Source organism: Zootoca vivipara, chromosome 4 (genome assembly GCF_965207765.1).
Source record: "Zootoca vivipara chromosome 4, rZooViv2.hap1.1, whole genome shotgun sequence".
NCBI classification, from domain to species: domain Eukaryota; kingdom Metazoa; phylum Chordata; class Lepidosauria; order Squamata; family Lacertidae; genus Zootoca; species Zootoca vivipara.
In genome coordinates this window covers 59,020,189-59,043,400 of record NC_142587.1, presented here as the reverse complement: position 1 = coordinate 59,043,400, position 23,212 = coordinate 59,020,189, and the positions used below count along the sequence as shown (strand labels likewise).

The following is a 23,212-nucleotide window of genomic DNA, read 5'->3' as shown; positions in this document are numbered from 1 at the left end:
TGCAGCCCAGAATTGCATTGGCTTTTTTAGCTGCTGCATCACACTGCTGACTCATGTCAAGTTTGTGGTCTACCAAGACTCCTAGATCCTTTTCACATGTACTGCTCTCAAGCCAGGGGTCTCCCATCCTGTATTTGTGCCTTTCATTTTTTTTTTGCCCAAGTGTAGTACTTTACATTTCTCCTTGTTAAAATTCATCTTGTTTGCTTTAGCCCAGTTGTCTAGTCTGTTAAGGTCATTTTGAAGTGTGATCCTGTCCTCTGGGGTGTTTTACCTGCTGAACTCTTTCTAGCAGCCTACGGTGATTTGAAATAATAAATATACTGTTTTCCAGTCTGGATTTGAAGTTGATAGATAAATAGTTGATACTGTTTATAATTTAAATAAATAAATAACTTGGGAATTATCCCATGATATGGCCCGGTATTGTTCATTTCTGAATTTGGTCACCCCTCCACTGGGCAGCACCACCAAGCCCTTACTCCACCTCTCTGTCCCCTACTGTTGCTTTAAATCGCAGCTGACTTCAGGGCAGCATCCCCAAGCCCTTACTGCACCTCTGTTTCCCCTACTTTAAAGCCTTTCCCTCAAACTCATGGAGCACTAAGGGGGCTTTCCCCCATGCTTTCCCCATGAGCCCTAACCCCCAAGGCAAGCCAGCTTCAGAAGGAGGGAGGAGGAAGAGCCTGCAATGGACCTCAGGATTCACATATTGGACATGCCTGCCCTAGAATTATAGTATTGTAGGGTTGGAAGGGACTATGAGGATCATCTAGTCCAACCCTCTGCATTGCAGGAATATGCAGCTGTCCCATCCTTTTTAGATTTGCTCTCAGCCCCCGTTTGCCCTCCTACACACACACACAGTTGTCTTGGGTGCTAGTCCTACTCAGAGTAGACTCACTGAAATGAATTAAAAATCCAGACTTTAATTTCAAAGGGTCTGCCCTAAGTAGGAGTTAGTTGGATGTAGCCAACGACCAAAGTATCCTGCACCAGTTTACCTGAGTGCATTATTCTCAGGCTGGGGTGGGGGACTCATTTATTTATAATTGCTTAATCATATGGGACTAAATTGCATTATGTGGTAAGGACCTTTTTATTAAATCTTAGAATTGTAAACTTTGAAAACCCTTAATAAAAAAAATCTTAGAATTGTAAAGTTGGAAGGAACCCAAGGGTCATCTAGTCCAACCCCCTGTAAAAGCAGAAATGTAGGAATCGCAACCACCTTAAAATTGTGGTTTCATTCGCCTTTTCCGTGCGAAATGTCACAACCTGAACGACCATGGCTTGCCCCCCCCTAGATTTGATCCTGGCTACGCCCATGCAAGTTTTCCCTTTTCTTGTGAGGAAGCCTATTCAGCATAAGGGAAAATCCCTTTTAAAAAGGGATAACTTGGCAGCTATGATTAAAGCAATGGTTTGCATTTACTAACATGCCTTCTGCCATAGCTTCTCCTTATTTCAGTACTTTGCATTTTGAGGGATGTGGCGAGAGAGCAAAAAGAGGTCTGCATCACAAACTACCGTGTCACTTCTGACCACTTCTCTCTCAACTTCTTCTTTCATCTGTTTTGCATTTTTAAGTATGCAGTAAACCCAAACTTACGAGGGGATTACTTTCTGGGAATCACACCTGAAATCAAAATTGTGTATAACCAAAACACAATGGATGCAATGGGGGTGCGATTGCCAAAGTCTCTTCCCCCAGACTCTGGCTCCTTTACACTTCCTTTTTAATATTTGTATATATATTTTTATCAAGTGCATAAAGCTGAATGCACACAAGTTCAATCAGACAAGTTGTAGGCTTACTGTATTCTACACTATAGTGCATGGTCTCTTGTCCATCCAACACCAATCTAATGTTGTTTCAGGGTGTTTTGGTAAATAATAATAATAATAATAATAATAATAATAATAATAATAATAAATAAATTTATACCCCACCCATCTGGCTGGGTTTCTCCGGCCACTCTGGGTGGCTCCCAACAGAATGTTAAAAATGTGATTAAACATTAAAAACTTCCCTAAACAGGGCTGCCTTCAGATGTCTTCTAAAAGTCAGATAGTTGTTTATTTCCTTGACATCTGATGGGAGGGTTCACTGGTGGTATAAACCAGGTCTTATTAGTATTCGAACTAAATCACTAATATACATATAAACAAAATTTGTATTACCAGTGAATATGTAAATGAGAGAACCTTTTGGAAAAAAAAAACCCTGAGCATTGTGGCCTAAGCCAAGATAAGTGGTTTCATACAAATTGTAAGTACTGTCTTTGATACTTGTTTTGTTTATATGTATATTAGTGATTTAGTTCGAATACTAATAAGACCTGGTTTATACCACCAGTGAATGCACTAAACATAAAAGCACAAGGAGAAACTACTGAAGAAGCCCGTCATATGGGCGAAACAGGCAAAAAAACGCCGGCAGCCTGTCTACTACCATTGACACCTCGTTCGACCTGCTGCCACTTTGCTGACCGCTATATAGCCTCAAAGACTATAAAGACTGGTTTGCCTTTTATTTGTACATGCTATCTGTTTAACATTTGATTTCGGCTCCTGTGTCAGCACTTGTATATGGTTCTCTTATTGTTTTCTCTTTGGATTAATAATACTTGATTGAAACTTGATTGAATCTGGTGCCCTTGCGTGCTGCTTGTTTTGTATTGGACTTTTGAAGAAATTGGCAGCATTAGCCCATTATCTCTGTTTTTGTTGGACCTTAGTGTCCAGGCTGAACGATGGGGACACATTATTTCCAGGCAAGTTGTAGGTCCTCATCATAGGGACTGTGCTCCATAAAGTGTCATGTTACATGTTACATAATAGTAGCAGTAACCAACAGTAGATGCAGAAAAACTTTTGAGAATGCTTAAGAGAATGTGGAAGCTGTAGTCTTGACTGAAAGCAAATGACATATGCTGCTACTTTCCTTGTTTCCGAGCAGCATGAGCTGTCTCTAAGCAATCTAGACATTGCAGAATAACATCTGGTTTCAGTGTGGTATAGCGGATAAACAACTGAGATTGGAGCTGTACGTAGGGTCCCTCGTGCTCTTGGCAAGGAGCTGTATTGGCACACACACACACCCCCCGAAAAAAATCACTTTACTGCAATAGTCACATTAGAAATTACTACATTTTACATGACCCAAGCACCTGAAGTGTCTGGAGTAACAGTGAGGTGAGGAGGAAGGCAATTTAAAAATGAATAAAAATGCATGCCTTTGTGCCACATTGTGAGAAGGACAGGAAACTCCACATTTGATGTTGTTGCAACAGCGGTGGCACGTCCCCATGCATGTATACACTGTACACTCCATCCAGGTGATTTTTGCATCCCCCCCAGAGCCTGTATCCCCAGCAGGGGCTGATTTCTCTAACTCCTAGGTACACCTCTGACTGAGCTTGGATCAGAATTGAGTTCAAATTCTCAATCAGTAATGACACTAGACTGGCCACTCTCTCTCAGCGGAAACTACCAGTATCTCTAAGGGCTAGTATGAGGATAAATATATACTGCCATATATCCTGCACCCCATGTATACTGCATATGTGCCCGTTAATCAACGGAAGAGCAGGATACAAATAAGGGATAGATAGATAGATGGATAGATAGATACGCAGCTATATCAATTCTGTCTCAAAATCAATCCACTTCATATAGGAAAATATAGGTATAATTAAAGCATAGCTGCCAAGTTCTCCCTTTTTTAAAGGGAAATTCCCTTATGCTGAATAGGCTTCCTCGCAAGAAAAGGAAAATCTTGGCAGCTATAAATTAAAGCACATCAAATTGGCATTAATTTATGCATCAAAAAACCATCATTTTGTACAGCCCTATTGAGATTGCATAATTCAAACTGCAGGTGCGGTGTTCTGCTTCAATGCTATCAACATTTTTAAGAAAGATCTTCCCTAGATGTAGACAACTGGCACATCAAACCAAAGGGTAGCGACAATATTTCTCTCTCTCTGATATGCTAGCTTTAATAATACATATAAGTATTTTCTTTTTACCTGAGGGAAAGTTTAAATATGCAAATCACCTGTAGTACCAACAGAACTCTACATATGATTATTCCAAATTTATGGAGTTGTTCTTTCTTTTTTTATAAGGGGCAGATTTTCTATATTATAAATATTTCCACACAGCAATGAAGCACACAACTGAGTGCAGTTTTACTGCATATTTCATATAGACAAAGCATGCTTTTTTCCAATTTATGCTTGAGAATTTTCTCAGAAGGATAAGGTTCTAGGTTTGCCTTAGGTTATGAAATTAATTCAGCATGGAAACTACTAATAAGAAAAAGGCAGTTCAAAGAAAAGGGATAGTATTACCAGTTTCCCTCTCTATTTTGGACTTGAGACTCTTGGTGCTTTGGCATAATATAGGATAGATCATCTGCTTAGAATAGCTGATAAACAGTAACCCACAAATGCTACAAAAACAACCTTTAAACATGGCCTTGGGCACCAGCAACCTAAGTAAAGCAATAATCTAGCAATCTTAGGCTGAAGAGAAAGCTTTAGTTAGGTGTTCTATAAATCTCTCAAGCTGTTGCAGTGATAAATTCATAATGCAATATTAATTTCACACAACAATGTCTGTTTGTTAAACTCAGGAAAACCAGCCCTTTAATCTGTTTTCATTTTGGAAACTTTTCTAAAGTGAAAGAGTAATCCAACTATTTTATATTTTCATCTATGACTGCAGAAAAGTTTTGTAATATGCTAAGGAGACACAATACAACTGCAAGATAAATAATCGCTTACCAATTATTATGGGTTGAGGTTCACTTTTCACTCCAACACCAGCACTGGTGCTTGCTGCAACTTCTATTCTGTATTGAATACCTGGATACAGGCCTCCAATCACAACAGATCGAATGGCTGCATCTACAGTCTTGTTGATATGAAATTTTGTTTCATTACCCAAGCACCAGATCTGAAAGAGGGAGGTTGAATTATGTAGAAACAATTGATAATACCCCTTTGAGAATACAAACTAGTAGCAATCCTAATTACAAAAATATACATAAATTTGAACTGTTATTTCTTTGAACTTTTAGTAAAAGAAATATTGATACATGCATCATCATCATCATCAATTCTAATACAGAGCGATACTAACAATATTGTTTTTACTTAGGGGTAGCAGCATGTCTAATGGCCCAGGATGATAGAAATCATAGCCAGCAACATCTGGAGAGAAACATTTTGGCTGTCCCTAACATTGAAGTTACTCTATGCTACTAACAAAGTGCTGCTTTTGGGGGACAGGGGGCGGACGGGTATGGAGGACTCCCTGGTCCTGAATGTGGTAACTGTGCCCCTGAAGGACCAGGTGTGTAGCATGGGAGTCATTTTGGACTCACAGCTGTCCATGGAGGCGCAAGTCAATTCTGTGTCCAGGGCAGCTGTCTACCAGCTCCATCTGATACGCAGGCTGAGACCCTACCTGCCTGCGGACTGTCTCGCCAGAGTGGTGCATGCTCTAGTTATCTCCCGCTTAGACTATTGCAATGTGCTCTACATAGGGCTACATTTGAAGGTGACCCAGAAACTACAGAATGTGGCAGCTAGACTGGTGACTGGGAGTGGCTGCTGAGACCACATAACACTGTTCCTGAATGACCTACATTGGCTCCCAGTACGTTTCCGAGAACAATTCAAAGTGTTGGTGCTAACCTTTAAAGCCCTAAACAGCCTCGGTCCAGTATACCTGAAGGAGCGTCTCCACCCCCATCGTTCAGCCCGGACACTGAAGTCCAGTTCTGAGGGCCTTCTGGCAGTTCCCTGAATGCAAGAAGTGTGGTTACAGGGAACCAGGCAGAGGGCCTTCTTGGTAGTGGCACCCACCCTATGAAATGCCCTCAATCAAATGTCAAGGAAATAAACAACTACCTGCCTTTTAGAAGACATCTGAAGGCAGCCCTATTTAGGGAAGTTTTTAATGTTCAATCTCATTTTTAACATTCTGTTGGGAGCCGCCCAGAGTGGGTGGGGTATAAATGAATAGATAATAACCCTAGAGGAGAAGCTATGAGCCATCAAATGCCATCACACATGGATTTCATTTAAGAATCACTTTCCATTAGAAAATACAAAGTCATTTGGCAATAAAATATAAATGATTAAAACATTTGAAGACCAATACAGAGTAATACATAGAGGTGGGTATCATCAGTGTACTGATGACACGTCATCCCTACATCTTTTATTGACTTCTCCCAACAGTTTTATATAAATATTAAATAGTATTGGGGACAAGAAATTTTAACTCACAGTGCCCTACAATACAGCTGCCAGGAGGCCAAAAATTAATTGTTTGATGCTGTTCTCTCTGAAATCAACCCCAAAGATAGGATTGGAACCACTCTAAAACTGTTCTCCCAATAGTCACCAAGCCAGTTCAGCAGGATACTATGCAGGTCAACAGTATCAAAAGTAACAGAAAGATCCCAGTAAGAACAACAGGGTCAGAATCCCCCTGTCAAGACTGATTCAATCCCATTACATTTATTCGATGCTGAAATGGGAATGGGAATTTTGGAGTGACTGCCACTTTCTCAAACCAAAACCATATTCTGAATCCACTCCTGTATAGTGAGATGCATACTATTCACTAGATAATGGAAGGTGATCTAAGACAGTTTATGCTTCCAATTGACAAAGTCTCCCATGATATTCTTGTATCTGGTAAAATGTGGACTGGCTGAGGCTACTGTTAGGTGGATTTGTAGCTTGTTGACTGACCAAACCCAAAGAGTGCTCATTAATGGTTCCTTGTAAACCTGGAAAAAGTGACAAGTGGAGTTCTGTGTAGAGCATGACAACCAAGACAATCAAAGGTCTGGAAAGCAAGTCTTTTGAGGAACGGTTGAAGGAGGTGGGTATATTTAGCCTGGAAATTGAAGACTGAGAGGATATATGAGTGCCATCTTCAATATCTAAAGGGCTATCACATGGAAGACGGAGCAACCTTATTTCTCTTGTTCTGGAGGGTAGGACCCAAACCAACAGCATCAAGTTACAAGAAAGGAGATTCCGACTCAACATCAGGAAGAATTTTCTGATAGTAAGACCTGCGGTAATCTCGTGTTCCTTGGAGGTGTTTAAATAGAGGTTGGATAGCCATTTGTCATGGATGTTTTCTTTGAGATTCTTGCACTGTAGTGGGTTGGATTAAATGACCCTTGGGGTCACTTCTAACTCTATAATTCTATGATTCTATCATTAGATCTGTACCTGGTCTTTGGTTCCTTCTAAGCTTCCAACTTAAGTCCAAGCTACATGTTACTTTAAATATCTAGTAAGAAGCTACTGCTTGTTTTTTCTCCACCCAAAATAGATGCCTGCTGAAGGTGCATGATTTATATCTTTCATCCTTTGCATTTTACACATGTACTCATTATATATACTGTAAGTATAAGTTGTCATATTAATAAACACAAAATACCCTAATGCATGAAAGGGAAGGAGTTCTTGTAGGTGCTAATACATTATCTGTCTACTTTCTGTTTTCCTTATTGCTGCCATTACTGAAATTGTTTAGGAATCCAGGTTTCAGAATCCAGGTTTCTTCTTCTTGCTATAACTAAAGAAATGCACAAAAGGCCCCTTAAATACCACATGTGTGTATTTAAACTATCACTTTGTGGTATGGAGTTGATTGTAACCATCCAATGCATCACTTTGCAGCACTAAATAGATTATTCCAAGGCATTTATTTGTTTCACTTATTTATTCATGTGGGGTTTTTTTTGAGAATGCAGGAATTTGATAAAATCGCAGGAATTCTGTTTTAGTCAAAAAAAAATATTGGTATTCAATTATTGTAATAGTGCAGAATCCATTAACTAGCACTCTAGGGACCTCAAGCAATCATGTATTCATCTGTGAAATTACAGTACCAAAGAAAGGTGATGCTGGTCAAATGTTGTAAGTGGTGTTGTGTGTTATTCCTGTTCAGAGCGATCCTGTTTCTTATGAAAACAATCAAACGAATCTCTATAACAGGGAGTCTTCTTGTACACTGGAAGCACTGGAACAGGCTATATGCACTCAGAGGACTGAGACAGCAAAAATCTCTCAGACTGCATCTTGCATCTCTCTCTCTCTCTCTCTCTCTCTCTCTCTCTCTCTCTCTCTCTCTCTCTCTATATATATATATATATATAAAGTGGTGTGCTTCTGGCAATATGTACACAAAAGGTATTACATTGTCTCTCCCCCCCCCTTTCTGGCTTCTACTTCTGGCTTTTACTAATAGGAAGCACATTGCTATAATAAATGTCATGTGTCAAGGGCATTCACCCATCCCACAAAAATATTCTATGTTCCTCATATAAAGAATAAAAATAAATGCTATCTTCTGCACTGATGCAATCATGCCTATCCATTTAACAGGTAAATGAACTATCAATGAAACATATACAATCACTTGTTATAATGCATACCATGCCCTTCAGGTAAACATAATCTCATTGTAAAAATCATGCAGATGTTTCTACTTAACCAAATAACTGGAGCAAATTAGCATTAATTGCCATGTATGCTAACTAAAATTCTCTTAAACTGAAAACCTTAGGGCATAGTAAGCAATATAGGTAAGAAACATGGAGAACCTACAACCCATGGAACAGGGAAGTTATTGTAGACAGTCCAGTTATGAGAGGCAGCTTAATACAAAAATGGTGAGTTCTATTCTGATAATAGCTGTGGCCAGGTGTCTGTTAGTTTTACAGTTCTCTCTGCATGCCCAGTGTGGTCTCTGCATGTTGTTTTCTAACAGTGGCTTGCCTTTCCTGAACCACAAACAAAGCAGTCTTACCATGAAGCACCATGAAGTGGTTGCTTTGGGCAACAGATTCCAGAAAAGGTGCCCTTCTGCTACCTCCTCTGACCTCCTTTCCCTCTGTGTAATTAAAAAACAATGAGTTCCAGTCCTAAGCAGGATGGAAGGGGTGCGCTGCTGTCATTTTTATTTTATTTTATTTTTTTGCTTCGGGTGCAAAAATGTCAAAGACTGGGTCTGATCACAAGCTCTTTTGAAGAGCTTCAAAAACAGTTTTCAATTCAGCGAACTGCTAGGGAAAAAAAGTTTAAAGCCTCAATTGGAGAATGCAAACTCTTGTGTGTGCCTAGGGGGAATTGCTTCTTTTTAGAACAGCGATATACCTAAAAGGAAGGCTGAAACTGTCCTGCAGCTTTGGCTCTGTCAACGACATTGGCTTTGTTACATCAAAATTGAACCCAAGATTTATCAGAAGTCTCACCTCTTCCATAATAACAAACAGACACCTTTGTTCTTCCAGGATGTTGGAATTCTCAGTAAAAGATCATACCACACTCCAAACCTTATACTACCAGTGATATAGATGGTTTCTTTTTCTTCAAATCTACAAAAAGGATTGCTGTTGAGCTATCTTGTTATTTTAAGATACGCACGGCTGGAATAGCAGAGAGTATCTGGGTCTCCAGAATCAACTCTCTGGTCAGCTATAGAAGCTCACTGGAGGGTATTGAGCTAGTAAGTGCCTCTCACAAATTATAAGTTGTTTTAAAGATAAATGAAGACACAACTGAAAAGCCAACTTTACGCCGAACTGCCTGAGGGGGAAAAAGACTCTCTCTCAGTTCCTGTATTTGTTACATGGGAATACCATGAGCTACACCACAGCAATGTTATGGGGATGATTATTGCAGAACACTAAATGATGCTACAGAAATTATTTATTAATACAATGAACAGAAAACATACATTATATTTTGAGATGTTTTCTTCCTGCTACATTTCATTCCTACCTTGTATTCTTGAATGATTCCATTCTGGTGATCTGGGGGTGGAGGATCCCAGGAAATACTTATACTGGTGCTGTTGTGGTTTCCAACTGTGAGAACAGTAACAGATTGTGGTGGGGCACTTGGAGCTGGAGCAGAGAGATGTAATAAATTGAAGGAAAAACACTTCGTTAAGTATTCTAAAGGCTTATGCTTAACACCAACATAATATGTAGAGGTGTGCAGCACATACTGAATGACAGTGTGATCTTAATTTCTTTGCCCCTGATCCCAGATGTCTGTCCTATTCAGTAGTGTGGGAACAGCAATATATGCAAATGCCGTCTTTCCTTTGCTTCACTTTTACTTAGTGTCATATCACCCACATCCATAGAGGTGAACACCAGGTGTAAGGCATGTCTGTGACTATGAGTTAGGCCAAACTTATTCAGGGACAGCCCCATGGAGGCCATGCTTTCCACAAAGTCCCCTAGGACAACCAAACTAGGTGTCTCCAGGAGAACATCCACCACGACCTGAAGCAGCTCGGGCAGGGAATCCTTGGTGCAGCGGGGAGGTCGGTACACCAAAGGAATCCTGGACTGCGCCTATTGCCCAGCTTCCAGAACATGCACTCAGAAAACTGGGTCTTCCCAATAGGATGCCTGGTGCAAGCTAATGACTTCCTAAAAATCACTGCAACCCCCCCTCCACCCATATGACCTGAGTTGTGTGTAAGAAAAACCTGGTGTACAATCAGTGGCAAGAACAGGCCCATCTGCTTCATCCAACCAAGTCTCTGTTACACAGGCCAGGTCAAGTCCTCCATCCATGATCAAGTCATGGATGGCAGTGGTCTTATGAATCATTGACCTGGCATTGCACAGCAGCACCTTCAGGTCATGTGGGTCTCCCTTGCTGAATCCAGTATCCTTCCGGTCAAGTCCAGACCTGGAGGCAGGGATAGTCCTCAGACAATGACTAAACCTGCCTCTTCGGTAATGACATGGTCTGGCTTAGCATAACTCCTCCTCCTGCCCATGATCACTGAGATCAGGTGTCCCAGTGCATCCCCCCCCTGTGGAACGTGCCTCATGCCATTCTGTTGGCTGGGGCCCACTCCCAGGAAAGTCCCAATAGATGCCAATACTTCATTTGGGTCCACTCCACGGGTATTTAAGAAGGCCAGTCCCAGACATCCTCCTCCCTTCACTGTCAGATCTCCTCCCTTTCATGTCTGCTTGATCTTTCTATGGACATCATTGGTCACCATATTCAGGGTTGGGCAGGAATTTCCCACTAGGCAAATTGGCTCTTGCCTTGCAGTTTTGCCTACCCTATAGTAACCGTCACAAATTTGGCAGTTTGGGCACTGGGTAAGCCTTTGTCTTGATTGGAGGGGAGGTTGTAGCCTCTGCTTGCCCCACCAGAGTAAAAGGGGTATCTTGTTAAAGGGATTCAGATGGAGATGCTTCTGTCCAGATGCCCAGGCAGGGCTAATCTAAATGGCAATCCCACGGGGTGAGGGTTTCCTATTTTATGGAAATCATAGGTCCTTCCCCATTTATCATACAACAGTGCACTTCTGGCAGGCGGGCTGTAGGTCAAATGTTTATACCTAGTGTATATGCCAAACCTCTTATATGTGCAGCCTGATTTGAACCATAAGTATGGTGTCTTGTCTGTTATTCTCTGGATGGGGCAATGGGAGGTACGGCATCTGGGCACACACTCCACGTTGCAATAATTTGTTACAGATCCCACATGCCTCTACATATAAACAGAGATTCTAGCATATTGGGTTTATCAAAGTACACCCCCACATAACACTGTATGCACACACATTATGGAACCCATCTATCTTCATTTTTCTACTTAATAAATCTACAGTTAATGACTTCTAGCTTTTCTGCATCATGCAACTGAAAAAAGAAGCAAAACAATTACATGATTTTAAATTCTACTAATAAAATGCTCAGCATGCTGTGTGAGTTTTAAGGTCTAGAAAATACACAGGAATCTGGTTTAAAGCTTGATTGAGTGAGAGGAGGAACTGGGATTATTTGTACATCTACATACTTGCACATATGCCTACACACACACACACACACACACACACACACACATATATATATGTCAATACAATATGTAATTTCTAGCTATGTAATCTAATAGTTCTATCTTCATCTGTATAATACCACTGCAAGAGTTGACACCATAATATAAATTAAAGCACTTCCTTGACAGTGTTGCAGTTATTAAATGGACCACACTGAAAAATAACATTTTTAAACGGTTTTCTCATTTCCCTTGCTGCTGACTTGTGGAGAACACCATGCCTGATTCTTGACAGGTCAATTATTCCAGTGCTCAGTTCCTTTCCACAGATATTAAAGCACCAAAATCACTGCTCATCTTTTCCAGACACAACCAAACAGAATTCCATTTGTTACTTTCACAAGGCCAAAGAGGTAGGAGATGAATGGATACTGAATTGTGACAAATGCCTGGACTTCAGGAAAAAGGGTGGATGGGTGGGGGAACTGTGATAAAATCGATTTTTTGAGTTAGGCCTCAGAAGAAACATTTCCTCTAATACTCAGTTCCGTGAAAAATGAGATATACTTATTTTAAGTATTTTCCTGACTAAAAATACACATTCTACGACTGAAAAAGTACAGTACTCATATCGTATATCTAAAGCCATTTCTAAAACAGGTTTTCCTCCTATTGAAATGGTATTACCTTAAGCAGAATCATATCAATGCATAAAATATGACACTTTTAAAAAGATTGCCCTTTTTCTCTGAGAAGTGAACCATATTTGTTAAAAAGGTTTCTTGCGATTATGTCTTTAAAAAAGCATAAAGCCAAGATAATTACAAAGATAATTAAGGAACCAAAGAAAATGGCCATGCAATGACAGTAGTTTGTGAATGCAGTAGTTTTTGCACGTAAGCCTATAAATAGTCTCCCATACAAGCAGATACTTTTAAAAAAAAACCAGTATCTGACATTTAACTGTTGACAGTACAATTTGTTACAGTCTTTTTCTTTCTTTCTTTCTTTATACTGAAGGAGACACCAAGAGGCAGAGTGGCTGAAGGTTACATTAATCTACACAACAGTTTAGGGCCCGTGAGTTTAACATATCTATAGGCAGGGACAGTCTAAAAGCCTTTGCTCTACAAAGAAGTAGCCTTCAGAATGTGCAATAACCTGGCATACACTACTGGAAAATAACAGCCATTAATGAAACCATCACTCAGTCTTCAAGAAGTCTACAGAATTGGAATTAAAAAAAGATATCTTTTTCATTTAGCAGTTATTATTTTTTTATTTTACTGGGAGAAAACTAGAATAAGTGATATTAACAACAAAAAATATGCAAAAAATAATAATTCAATCCTACTTGGGTGACTGAGTTTGTCTAATGGTTGTTTTGTTAAACCATTTCCTAACCTTATTTTTGTGTGCCTATGAAGACGCACATAACAATGTAGTTAGATCAGCCATGCTGGAACACAAAGGAATTCTATCTAGTCCAGCCTCTTGTATGCAACTGTGCCATCTAGATCAGGGGTCCCCAGACTACGGCCCGGGGGCCGGATGCGGCCCAATTGGCCTGCCAATCCGGCCCGCGACGACCCCCGCCGCCCGCCGCCTGCTCTTACGGTGCGCAGCACGGCAGCGCTCTTCCGGGTCGTGTAAAAAGCGCCGAAAATCCTTTGTGCGCATGCGTATGGGCCTCTCCCTACCCGAAAGAGGTCATTTCTGGTGCACTTCCGGGTCGGGGGAGGCCCATACGCATGCGCACAATGGATTTTCGGCACTTTTTCCACCCTGGAAGCACGCCGCCGTGCCAGTAAGCGCCCGTGCGCATGCGCACGGGTGCGCACTCCCCCGCCCGCCGGCCCGCACAGGCGCGCGCTCCCCGTCCTCCGGCCCGCCGCGCGATCGGCGCGGTGGAAAGCGGCCCAAACGCCGGTAAGTCTGGGGACCCCTGATCTAGATGCTTCTAGGATCTAGAACACCTTTTCTATTGTTTGTCTCCCAGCAAATGGTATTCAGAGCAACAGTTCCTCTGAAATTTCATCTAGGTATTATGATTATTAGCAGTGAATATACCTATAACTTCATCAATTTGTCTAACTTTCATTCAAAACCATATAAGCCAACACCCAAACCATCTCCACATTTGTGATTTATAAAAGATTATGCATTGTGCAAAGAAGGATTTTCTGATGGCTACCCTAAATCTTTCTTGACACCAGTCATAATTTTATAAATGTCTGCATTGTCTTCCCTTAGCCATATTTTTTTCTAAAGCAAGAGAAGCAAAGCACTTTAGCTTTTTTCTGTAGCACAAGTGCTCCAACTTCTTGATAATTTTAGTTGCCATTTTCTGTACCTTTGGAAGATCTGTAACATTTTTTTGAGGCTGGAACTATTTGAGACCACAACTGGTGTTTGCAACAAGAACTATTTATACACAGTATTCCAAAATTGCCCACAGCATGGGCTTATATAAAGGCATCATAATACTGTTTTATTTTTAATCTCTATTTAGTAATCCCTAACATGAATTTTACCTTTTAGTTACATTTGATTTGGAGGTTCAGTGGACCTCTTCACTGTCACCCTAAAGAATTTGTTGTCACCTGCAAATTTCGCTTTCTCAGTTAATTTTATGAATTAGCAGAATAACAATGGTACCAATACAAATCCTAGAGACCACACTATTTATTTGTCTTCATTTCAATTTTCTATTTACTAACATTCTTTCTTTTATTTAAACAGTTACTTATACATCCTGTAAAGTATGCCTGCTATTTTTTGATTATGCATAGAAATATAACGAACGAAAACACAGTAAATGGGGCATATATAGTCACAAAGATACCAGTAATTGCAATTGACTGGATAGCTCAGTTGGCTAGACTGTGGCACTGATAATGCCAAGGTTGCAGGTTCGATCCCTGTAGGGGACAGCTGTATTGCAGCTGTATTGCTGGCGGTTGGACTAGATGATACTCAGGGTCCCACCCAACTCTATGAGTCTATGACTTCTGTGGAGCTCTGGTGTACACATTCAACTCCATTGAAGAAAAACAGGCTGACTCCTATTTGTAGAAAGCCCCATATGCATACTGGACAATATGTAATTAACTCACCACACAGGCCTATTATTACTTTAATAGTATATATTTACCTTCTTCAGTGGTACGGGCAGATTTTGATTCACTGTCCATCCCTTGAAACTCATTGAAGTATGGCCGAACTTTAATTTCATAAGTAACTCCTTTCTTCAAGTTGACTAGGACAGCACTGCGCTCTGTGGGAACTTTGGCCTCTAGGGTCTGCCATGCAGAAGGGGAAGGTAGGCCTGATGTTTGGCGATATATGACTCGATAACCTTGAATAAATTGTGATTGGCGATCAACCTACAATAATATCAACACAAACATGTGTTAAGAAGGAATTTTACTTCATTTTTTCTGAGCTTCCATTCACAGATAATTTCATTCTGGAATAAAACCCATCCAACCTGGCTCAATAAACAAAACTGCCAAATTGAATGCACTCACTCCAACAGTTATTAGAAACACTGAAAGTGGGGTACAGGGATGTCTGCACAAATATGCTGCTTTGTTTCTAAAAAGCAGTAAAAGTGTATGCTTTGTGGTCAAGCAAAGTGCCCAAAATAATTACATACATGGCATATTCAGTATATCTGTATACAGCTGGTTGAATGGTTAATTCTAGCCAGAAAGTCAAGATTCGACAAAGTAGGATTTTATTCACTCTCTTGACAGCTTGCTTAGCTCATCAAAGATTTCCCAGAATTAAGAGTTATATTGGGCTATATCAAGAATGAATGAGTGCAAGGTTAAAGACCTATGCCATCTTACTAATATCAATTACTTTTACTAATTCTCTTTATATTTCTCATTAACCTCTTCAATGGGGGATCAGGTTCTTATTATAGGGGAAAAACACACACAACAAGCTAAACAAGAAACTGAAATAAAATTTATGAGATCAATGCATAAATATGTTTCATCAAAACTGCCGTTGTTGAAAACCTTGCAACATATGTTACAACAGCATTAAGCTTGCATTTTATAAACTTCTCTAGATACACTTTAAGGGAATTTATGCACTGAAGGAGGGACATAACTCACAATAATAGCTTGTTAATACTGAAAGAATCAAGCTGTGTTTTTAAGAAGAACATTAAGCAGCTGCTTCCAAATGAAGGGGGTTTGTAAATCAGGACAAATTGTTTTTATCCACATTTGAGTTTCATTAATTAAATGCTTTACGGACATAGATACTTTATGAACCAAGTGTTTACTACAAAACACATTTTCAGTTACTCTCTATAGTTTGTTATATATAGCCACAACCTATGGTATTCAAGGTACATATATGGTGCAGCAATAAAAGGAATATTTTGTTTCTTCCTTACATAATAGTATTTGACTTTGACGGCTGTGAAGTTTTCCTGTCTTTCCACATGTGGAAAAGTATTAACTTCAGGCCACATACTTGGATTGCATTACTATATGTAAAGAAATGTTTGCAGAATAAAAAGTGTCCAAGATTCACACAGCAGCAAACATAGATGAAAGAAAAACCTGCCCCCTGCTCTCTTCCAGTTATCAATGCTCAGCAGCCCCCCCTTCCACAGAGTCTACCTACCAGACATAACATTAATAAAGCTACATTAATTAAGATGGTCTTGTTTAAGCCACCAAATTTAAGCTTAAACAATGGTCTATCTAAATTATCGTAGTGGGGTTAAGTCCTTTGCTCACACTAAGGCAGGCTTGCAAAAATCTGGTGACCCAGATGACAGTGCTAACTTAAAAACTGGTCTTGGCTGCTGAAGGCAAAGGTTTGTATTCAATTAAGTTCTACTCAGGCTAGACCCAATGAAATTAATGGACCTATGTTAGTCATGCCCATTAAGTTCAAAGAGTGTATTCTTTGATACTGCGCTGAATTGCTGAACAGGACAGGAACCAAGTGTCTTCTCCTGCCACACTTGCTCCTGAGTGCAGGGCCTTGTTGTTGTTGTTTGGTCATGTCTGACTTCGTGACCCCATGAACCAGAGCACGCCAGGCACTCCTGTCTTCCACTGCCTCCCAGAGTTTGGTCAGACTCATGTTGGTAGCTTCGAGAATTCACTGTCCAACCATCTCGTCCTCTGTCGTCCCCTTCTCCTAGTGCCCTCCATCTTTCCCAGCATCAGGGTCTTTTCCAGGGAATCTTCTCTTCTCATTAGGTGGCCAAAGTATTGGAGCCTCAGCTTCAGGATCTGTCCTTCCAGTGAGCACTCAGGGCTGATTTCCTTCAGAATGAATAGGTTTGATCTCTTCTTGCAGTCCATGGGACTCTCAAGAGTCTCCTCCAGCACCATAATTCAGGGCCTTAACACCTCCCAATTTCCCAACACAATTCTCTCGTTTGTCATCCTGCGCTCTCCCCTCTCTCATTTTACCATGCTTTAATTTGCCAATAACTCTGTTGCTCTTTCATATTATTGTTAACCTCAACCTTCCCCCCTTTTCTCATTTAAACAAAATATTTTAAACCTATTTGTTCCCCTGCTGTTTTTCCCTATCCTTTTCCACCTTCCCTTTTCTGTATCTTACTTCCTCTGCTTCTCATACATACACACCCCTTCCCCTCGTTTTCCCCTCTTCCTAGAGCAGGGCTTGATTTGACTCTGGACTTTCCTTGAGCATAGTACCAGTGTTTCTTTCAATGAAAGAACTCAACTCTGGAGAATATGTGATCCAAGTGCTAAAAGTGGCTTTGAAGATATATAGAGTAATTTTCCATCATCTTTTATTAATCACACCCAGCAGCCATTCATTAGCAGAACAGTTTCCAAGGAAGGTCGATATTTCCAGGTAGGTTTTTTGGAAGAAATCAATCATGGTCATTTCTAATAATACAAGCAGACCTGATCTGCAGTTCCTGGACTAATGTTATCCCACTGAGTTCTGTGCTTCCTGACCCTACTTAGTATCAACATGTGTTTACAAATGTGCGTTCTGAGAGAAAACACACTTAGAAAGTTATGTTTAAAATATGCATTAAAAATATTCGGATCTTAAATTTTGGTACACACACACACACACACACACACACACACCAGTAGTGGATGGTGTGGTGAGACAGTTGGGCTCACCTGACCTCCCATCATATGAGTCACTGCTATTTACCAGGAATGGAAGGGGCAAGGGAGGGGGAGTCAGAACAGCATAAAAATACCAGCAAGAGTGCTGAATTGGTTCCACCAATGCATTTGCACCATACTGACCTCCCTGTTGCTTCACCTCTATTTTCCTCTCCTTGATAAGTGACAGTGACTAAGCTCTGCTGCCCTATGACATTGTCCACTCCTGATTTGTACCCCTGTTCATAGTTACATATATCAGTTATGTATCCTGGCCACGAAATGAACAATGTTCTGGGTCGAAGCAAGTTTTGTTGCATAGTTCCTAGATCTCAAATGTCACTTTGGTTTCTAAATAGTACCTAGGTACTATAATGATGGCGGCAGTAGCGGCAGCGGCAGCAGCAGCAATAATTGCAAAGAAGTTTACAACTATGGTTTGTCAGCACATTTTGATGTGTTATAGTGACATCTGTTCTTATATCCAGCCCTCATAAAGGTCTACAGTACCACTGGATGATACAGAAATGTTGCCTTGCAAGAAGGTTTTTTAAAAGGTGGAATATATGAATGAACAAAATAAAATAAACATTCCATATGAAAAAATGTTGTCACTGATATAAAAGTCCAAAAACTTTTTTCCAGGTAACAATTGATTAATGTGTGATGGATTCAGACTAAGTTAGCTGAACTTAGTTTCTTTTGAAATCAATGCAACCTAAAATCATGACTAAGTTTATTGATTTCAGTGGTACCTAGGTTCAACTAACTATATCTGGTTCTGATTCATTCTCACTATGTGTCTAATAAGTCATTCTTTTTTATTTATTTAAGATTTTCTTGATTTACAGAAATATATGCAATGTCTCTCGTAACATTTTAACAAATTGGTTCCATTTGTTGAGACATTTGGAAGAAAGGGGGGATAGAAGTAGATGGGAGGGTCAGGTGACGATGTTTCTATTTTACTAAATATATGTGGGGGGAAGCTTTGTCAGTGTCACTTGTGCAGGTTCTTTGTTGTTTCCTTGTGTTCCTTTGGTTGGGGTTGGCCTATGGTATGATTGTTCATTCATGGTTAGCTGTAGTGGTCTTTGTTTCGTGTGTGAGTGGGGTGGGTGGGTGTTTTGGATCAGGTTAGCCATATTGATTTGTATGCTGTTGGTGGATTTTTGTCATTATCTTGTTGGGCCGTGTGAAGTCGTGGATTTTTGTCATTATCTTGTTGAGCCATGTGAAGTCGTCTTCTATTTGTCCCCATGTCAGTTTCAGTTTATTGGTTAATTTTTCTAGTAGGGCTGTTTCCCATCCTTTTTGGTACCATTGGTCCATGCTTACTCCTGACAGGTCTTTCAAGTGTCTGGTTATGGTGCTTCTGGTTGCGGAGAGTAAGTGGGTTATAAGTTATTTATAGTGTACTTGGGCATTATTGTCTTGGAAAATGTTTAGTAAGGCCAATTCTGGGGTCATTTCTAATGTTTGCTTGGTTATTTTACTTATTTCCTGTATGGTTGTTGTCCAGAATAGTTGGATTTTGGGGCACTCCCACCACATGTGGAAACATGTGCCTGCTAAAGTGCATCCTCTCCAGCATTTTGGTGAGGTTCCTGGGCGTATTAGCACTAGTTTTCTTGGTGTTAGGTACCACCTGTAGATGAATTTCAGAGTAAGTTCTTTCCTTTTTGTTGATATGGATTTAAAGGGTGGTTTAGACCACATTTTGGTGCATTGAGTGGGATTAATCTCGTAGCCTATGTCGTCTTCCCATTGTCTTTTGATTGTGTCTAGGGGACTCGTGGGATTTTGGAGTAGTATTTTATATATTGCAGATACCATCCCTTTGCTGTGTCCCTCTGTCGTTAGGAGGAGGTTTTCGAAGGTTGTTTGGGGCCTAGTTGTTGCTGATTTTACTGCTGGATTGTTTACGAGGGCATGTGTTGTGTTGTGCTAACCAGGGTATTTGAGTGTTTTCTAGTTTATCCTGTATTTCTTGTGTTGACAGAGGTTTGCTATTTTTATAAATGTCTGCTAGGCGATATAAGCCTTTGGTTTTCCAGGTTTTTATCTGGAGGTTTTGTGCTGCATGGTGGAATAATGGGTGGTAAGCCAAGGGGATTATCTAATAAGTCATTCTGAGAACATTAAAGGAACTCCAGAATGATGGTTTCTGAACTGGGAGACAAATTCCCAGTGCTGCTGGTGGAAGGGGGTATATGGGCAATTTGGCACAAGAATTTGCTTAGTAAAACATGTTCTAATGGTTATATCACAGGTGTTCTATGTTACACTTAAACATTGTTGAGCAAAAAACTATCGTGCATGCTAAGTATACTAGTAACAACAGTGTCCTATATGAAAACAGAGCATGGGCAATGTCTAGGGATGATCAAGATCCTGCTTAGCCCACTGGTAAGGCAGATGGCAGACTACAGGCTGACAAAACCCACTCCTGTTTCAAACAGTGCAACACAAGAGTGGTCATGCTTTGTGTCTTGGTACTATGCATACCTTGATAATATACATACAGAATAGCATCCACCCTGTGAACTCTCTCCTTGTTAAACACAAATGACCATCAAATAGCTGTCACACACTATACACATGATACACTGAAAGTATACACTTCATTTTTTTAAAATAGATTTTTATTGATTTTGCATATAAAAAAAACATAAACATACATAACATATTTTCCACCTTCTCCTACCCACCCTCCAAGAGCCCCCTCCTCCCACAAGAGAATCCCCCGGAAAGTGGACAATCGAAGGTGGTTCATTTTATAGTTGGGTTTCTCCTTCCCCCTCCCTCCCTCCCCCCCAGAGCCTCCCCCTGCCACCAAGAGGCCCCAGGATGACAAGAAGGTGAGTAGGCGGTTATCCACCCAACTGTCTTTCCAAACTTACAGATCCAAAAAAGAAGAAAAAAAAGGACACACAACAAGAAAGAGAAAATAAAAAACAAGACATTAACATCAAAAAGCAAAGGGGAAAAAAAGCAAAAAGCGAATTTAAACCTTATCTTCCTTCTTAAACATTGTCTCTTGGGCTTCCTCTAAACCCCCCCTTTAATGATTTTCATTTGCCATATCTACTTTTACAGTTCTCATTTTTCACAAACCCTTTTAATCCTATTTAATTTATCCTTATCTATTTAGCCATTCACTCCAATTATCTATAATTTTATTTTAATTATATATCTCCTTCCATTCCCCCCTTCCTCCCGCACCCCAGAGCTCTCCCTGCCACCGAGGTCTTCCGGGGTGCAAGAGAGGAGCGAGGAATGGTTCTTTTTCAGCTGGATCTCCCCCTCCCCTCGTCCCCCTCCACTCCGGTAGTCCCCCCCTGCCACCAAGGGACCCCAGAACAAAGACGACCCGCAGGGGTAGTTTGGAACACCCAGCTATTTCTTCCAATGCATTTTTTACAGCTATACTAATAATCTCATTTCTAATCTAAAAAGAAAAAAAACCACTTCACTAATCTATTTTCCCTCCCTTGCCCAAATTTTCTGCAAGAGCTCTCATGAATTTATAAATTCTATATCTTATTTTCTTATTCCATTTTATATCCTTGCTTTCTAACTTAGCCTCTTCCCCCCCTGTTCACGGCACATCCCTTCTTGATTCAGCAAATTCCACAATCCATATACCAAAAACCAGTTTCAAAACCATCTTAGCCAGCCTTAAAACATAAAACCTTTTTCCATTCACCCCACTCCCTTCCTGCAATATTTTACATATCCAGATTTTCCATTCCCTCCCTGTTGCCCTTTTCTTATTTTTATGTTCCACTCAATGTAATTAATCCACTTCAACTGTCTTTGTTTCCCATGGGAAAGTCCAAACATAGTTTGTGTTCCCCCTTCCAGGGGGGCATCCTTTCTCCGGCTCGCATGCTCAAAAACTTTTTCTTCTTTCTTCTCGTTACAAACTTCCTCCTGATCCGAAAATTGAGATAATTCTTGAGATCCATCTATTTCTTCTTTGATCCCTTCATCCAACATTTTTTTGTCCCTTGTCCCCTTGAAGAAGTTGGTTCATTTCTCTTAATTGCACATTATATTTATATGTTCCAATTGTAAGTTCCCATAGGAGTCTCAGAGTTCTTTCTTTGAATCCGGCTGAATAGTCGTGTGTTGACATTTTTGTGTTCCTCTCAAGGACACAGTATCATTCCAGTGCACGGGAAGTGGTTACTTTTCTTCATGCGATCGCCATTTTTCCCAACTGGTTACCATATATCCACAAATTAAGAATCTATTACTTTTTTCCAAATTGTAACTGTCCAGAGGGAAATTTCAAAGGTAGTTCTTACAGTTCATTGTATCGACATTATTTCAATTCTCCCTCCTCTCACAGATCTTGCTGAGTCCGTCAGGGCTGCTGATCCCAGCGGAGATAAGAGACTTTACTTTTTTTAAAATTCACACGTTCTCCCCTTAACCCTGCCGCAGAAGGGGATTCCAATTTAGCTCTTGAAGATACATAAACAAAACAAGTCCAAAATTACCTTGGCATCGGGTATTTTCTTTCTTAACTGCTTCTTTCCGCCATCATTAGAAGGAGGTCGACTTCCGTGTTTTTTTACCTCTCTTCTTTAAGCAAATTTTCCTAATTACTCACGGCCCAAACTTTGCTGAATTTTCTTGGAAGAATTGGCCGCCTCCACTTTCCAGTCTCGCAGCTTCACGCTCTCAGAGTAGCAATCTCAGCCTGTCCGCCGCGGATCACCTCCTCGCTCTCGGGGGCTTAAACAAAGCCGATCCGGGGAGGAGAGACCCCGCAAATGGCGCCGCCAGGCAAAATCTGTCCCCAAAAAGCTCGATTTGGGGCTTTTTAGGAGGGTTCGTTTCGCTGGAACGATCCCCTCCACCTCTGAAGCGCCGAGGTCCGCTCCGCTGAACGGACCCCCGACTGGTCAAGATGGCGCGGTCAACCGGAAGCCTGAAAATATACACTTCAGAGACTTTTCAAGATACTCCAGTTTTAATTAAAGTATGCATTTTAATGAACTACCTCACATGTCTGCTTATGAGGACAAAATGATTGAAAATAATACTGTATACTAAAAAGTGCTAATAAAACTATTGGAACCAGCAACGAATTCAAGTAATAGCACTGTCACAAGTATTTATAAGGTAATGGTAACTGAGGCCTTTCCTCTCTTTGTTAATATTTTGTTAAATGTACCCTGTAAGCTATAGAACAGTTGCCATCAT

At 40.4% G+C, this 23,212-nt stretch overlaps 1 protein-coding gene across 1 annotated transcript in view; it reads right to left on the bottom strand.

Moving 5' to 3' along the window:
* The window catches only part of ROBO2 (roundabout guidance receptor 2), a 443,321-nt gene that overhangs the window by 73,670 nt on the left and 346,439 nt on the right, over window positions 1-23,212 (bottom strand). Inside the window, exons 15-17 of the mRNA XM_088667988.1 lie at window positions 15,016-15,247; window positions 9,828-9,952; window positions 4,794-4,965 (exon numbers count right to left, since the gene is read on the bottom strand). Of these exons, the coding sequence (XP_088524114.1) occupies window positions 4,794-4,965; window positions 9,828-9,952; window positions 15,016-15,247 (529 nt within the window). The remainder of the gene's footprint in view (window positions 1-4,793; window positions 4,966-9,827; window positions 9,953-15,015; window positions 15,248-23,212) is intronic.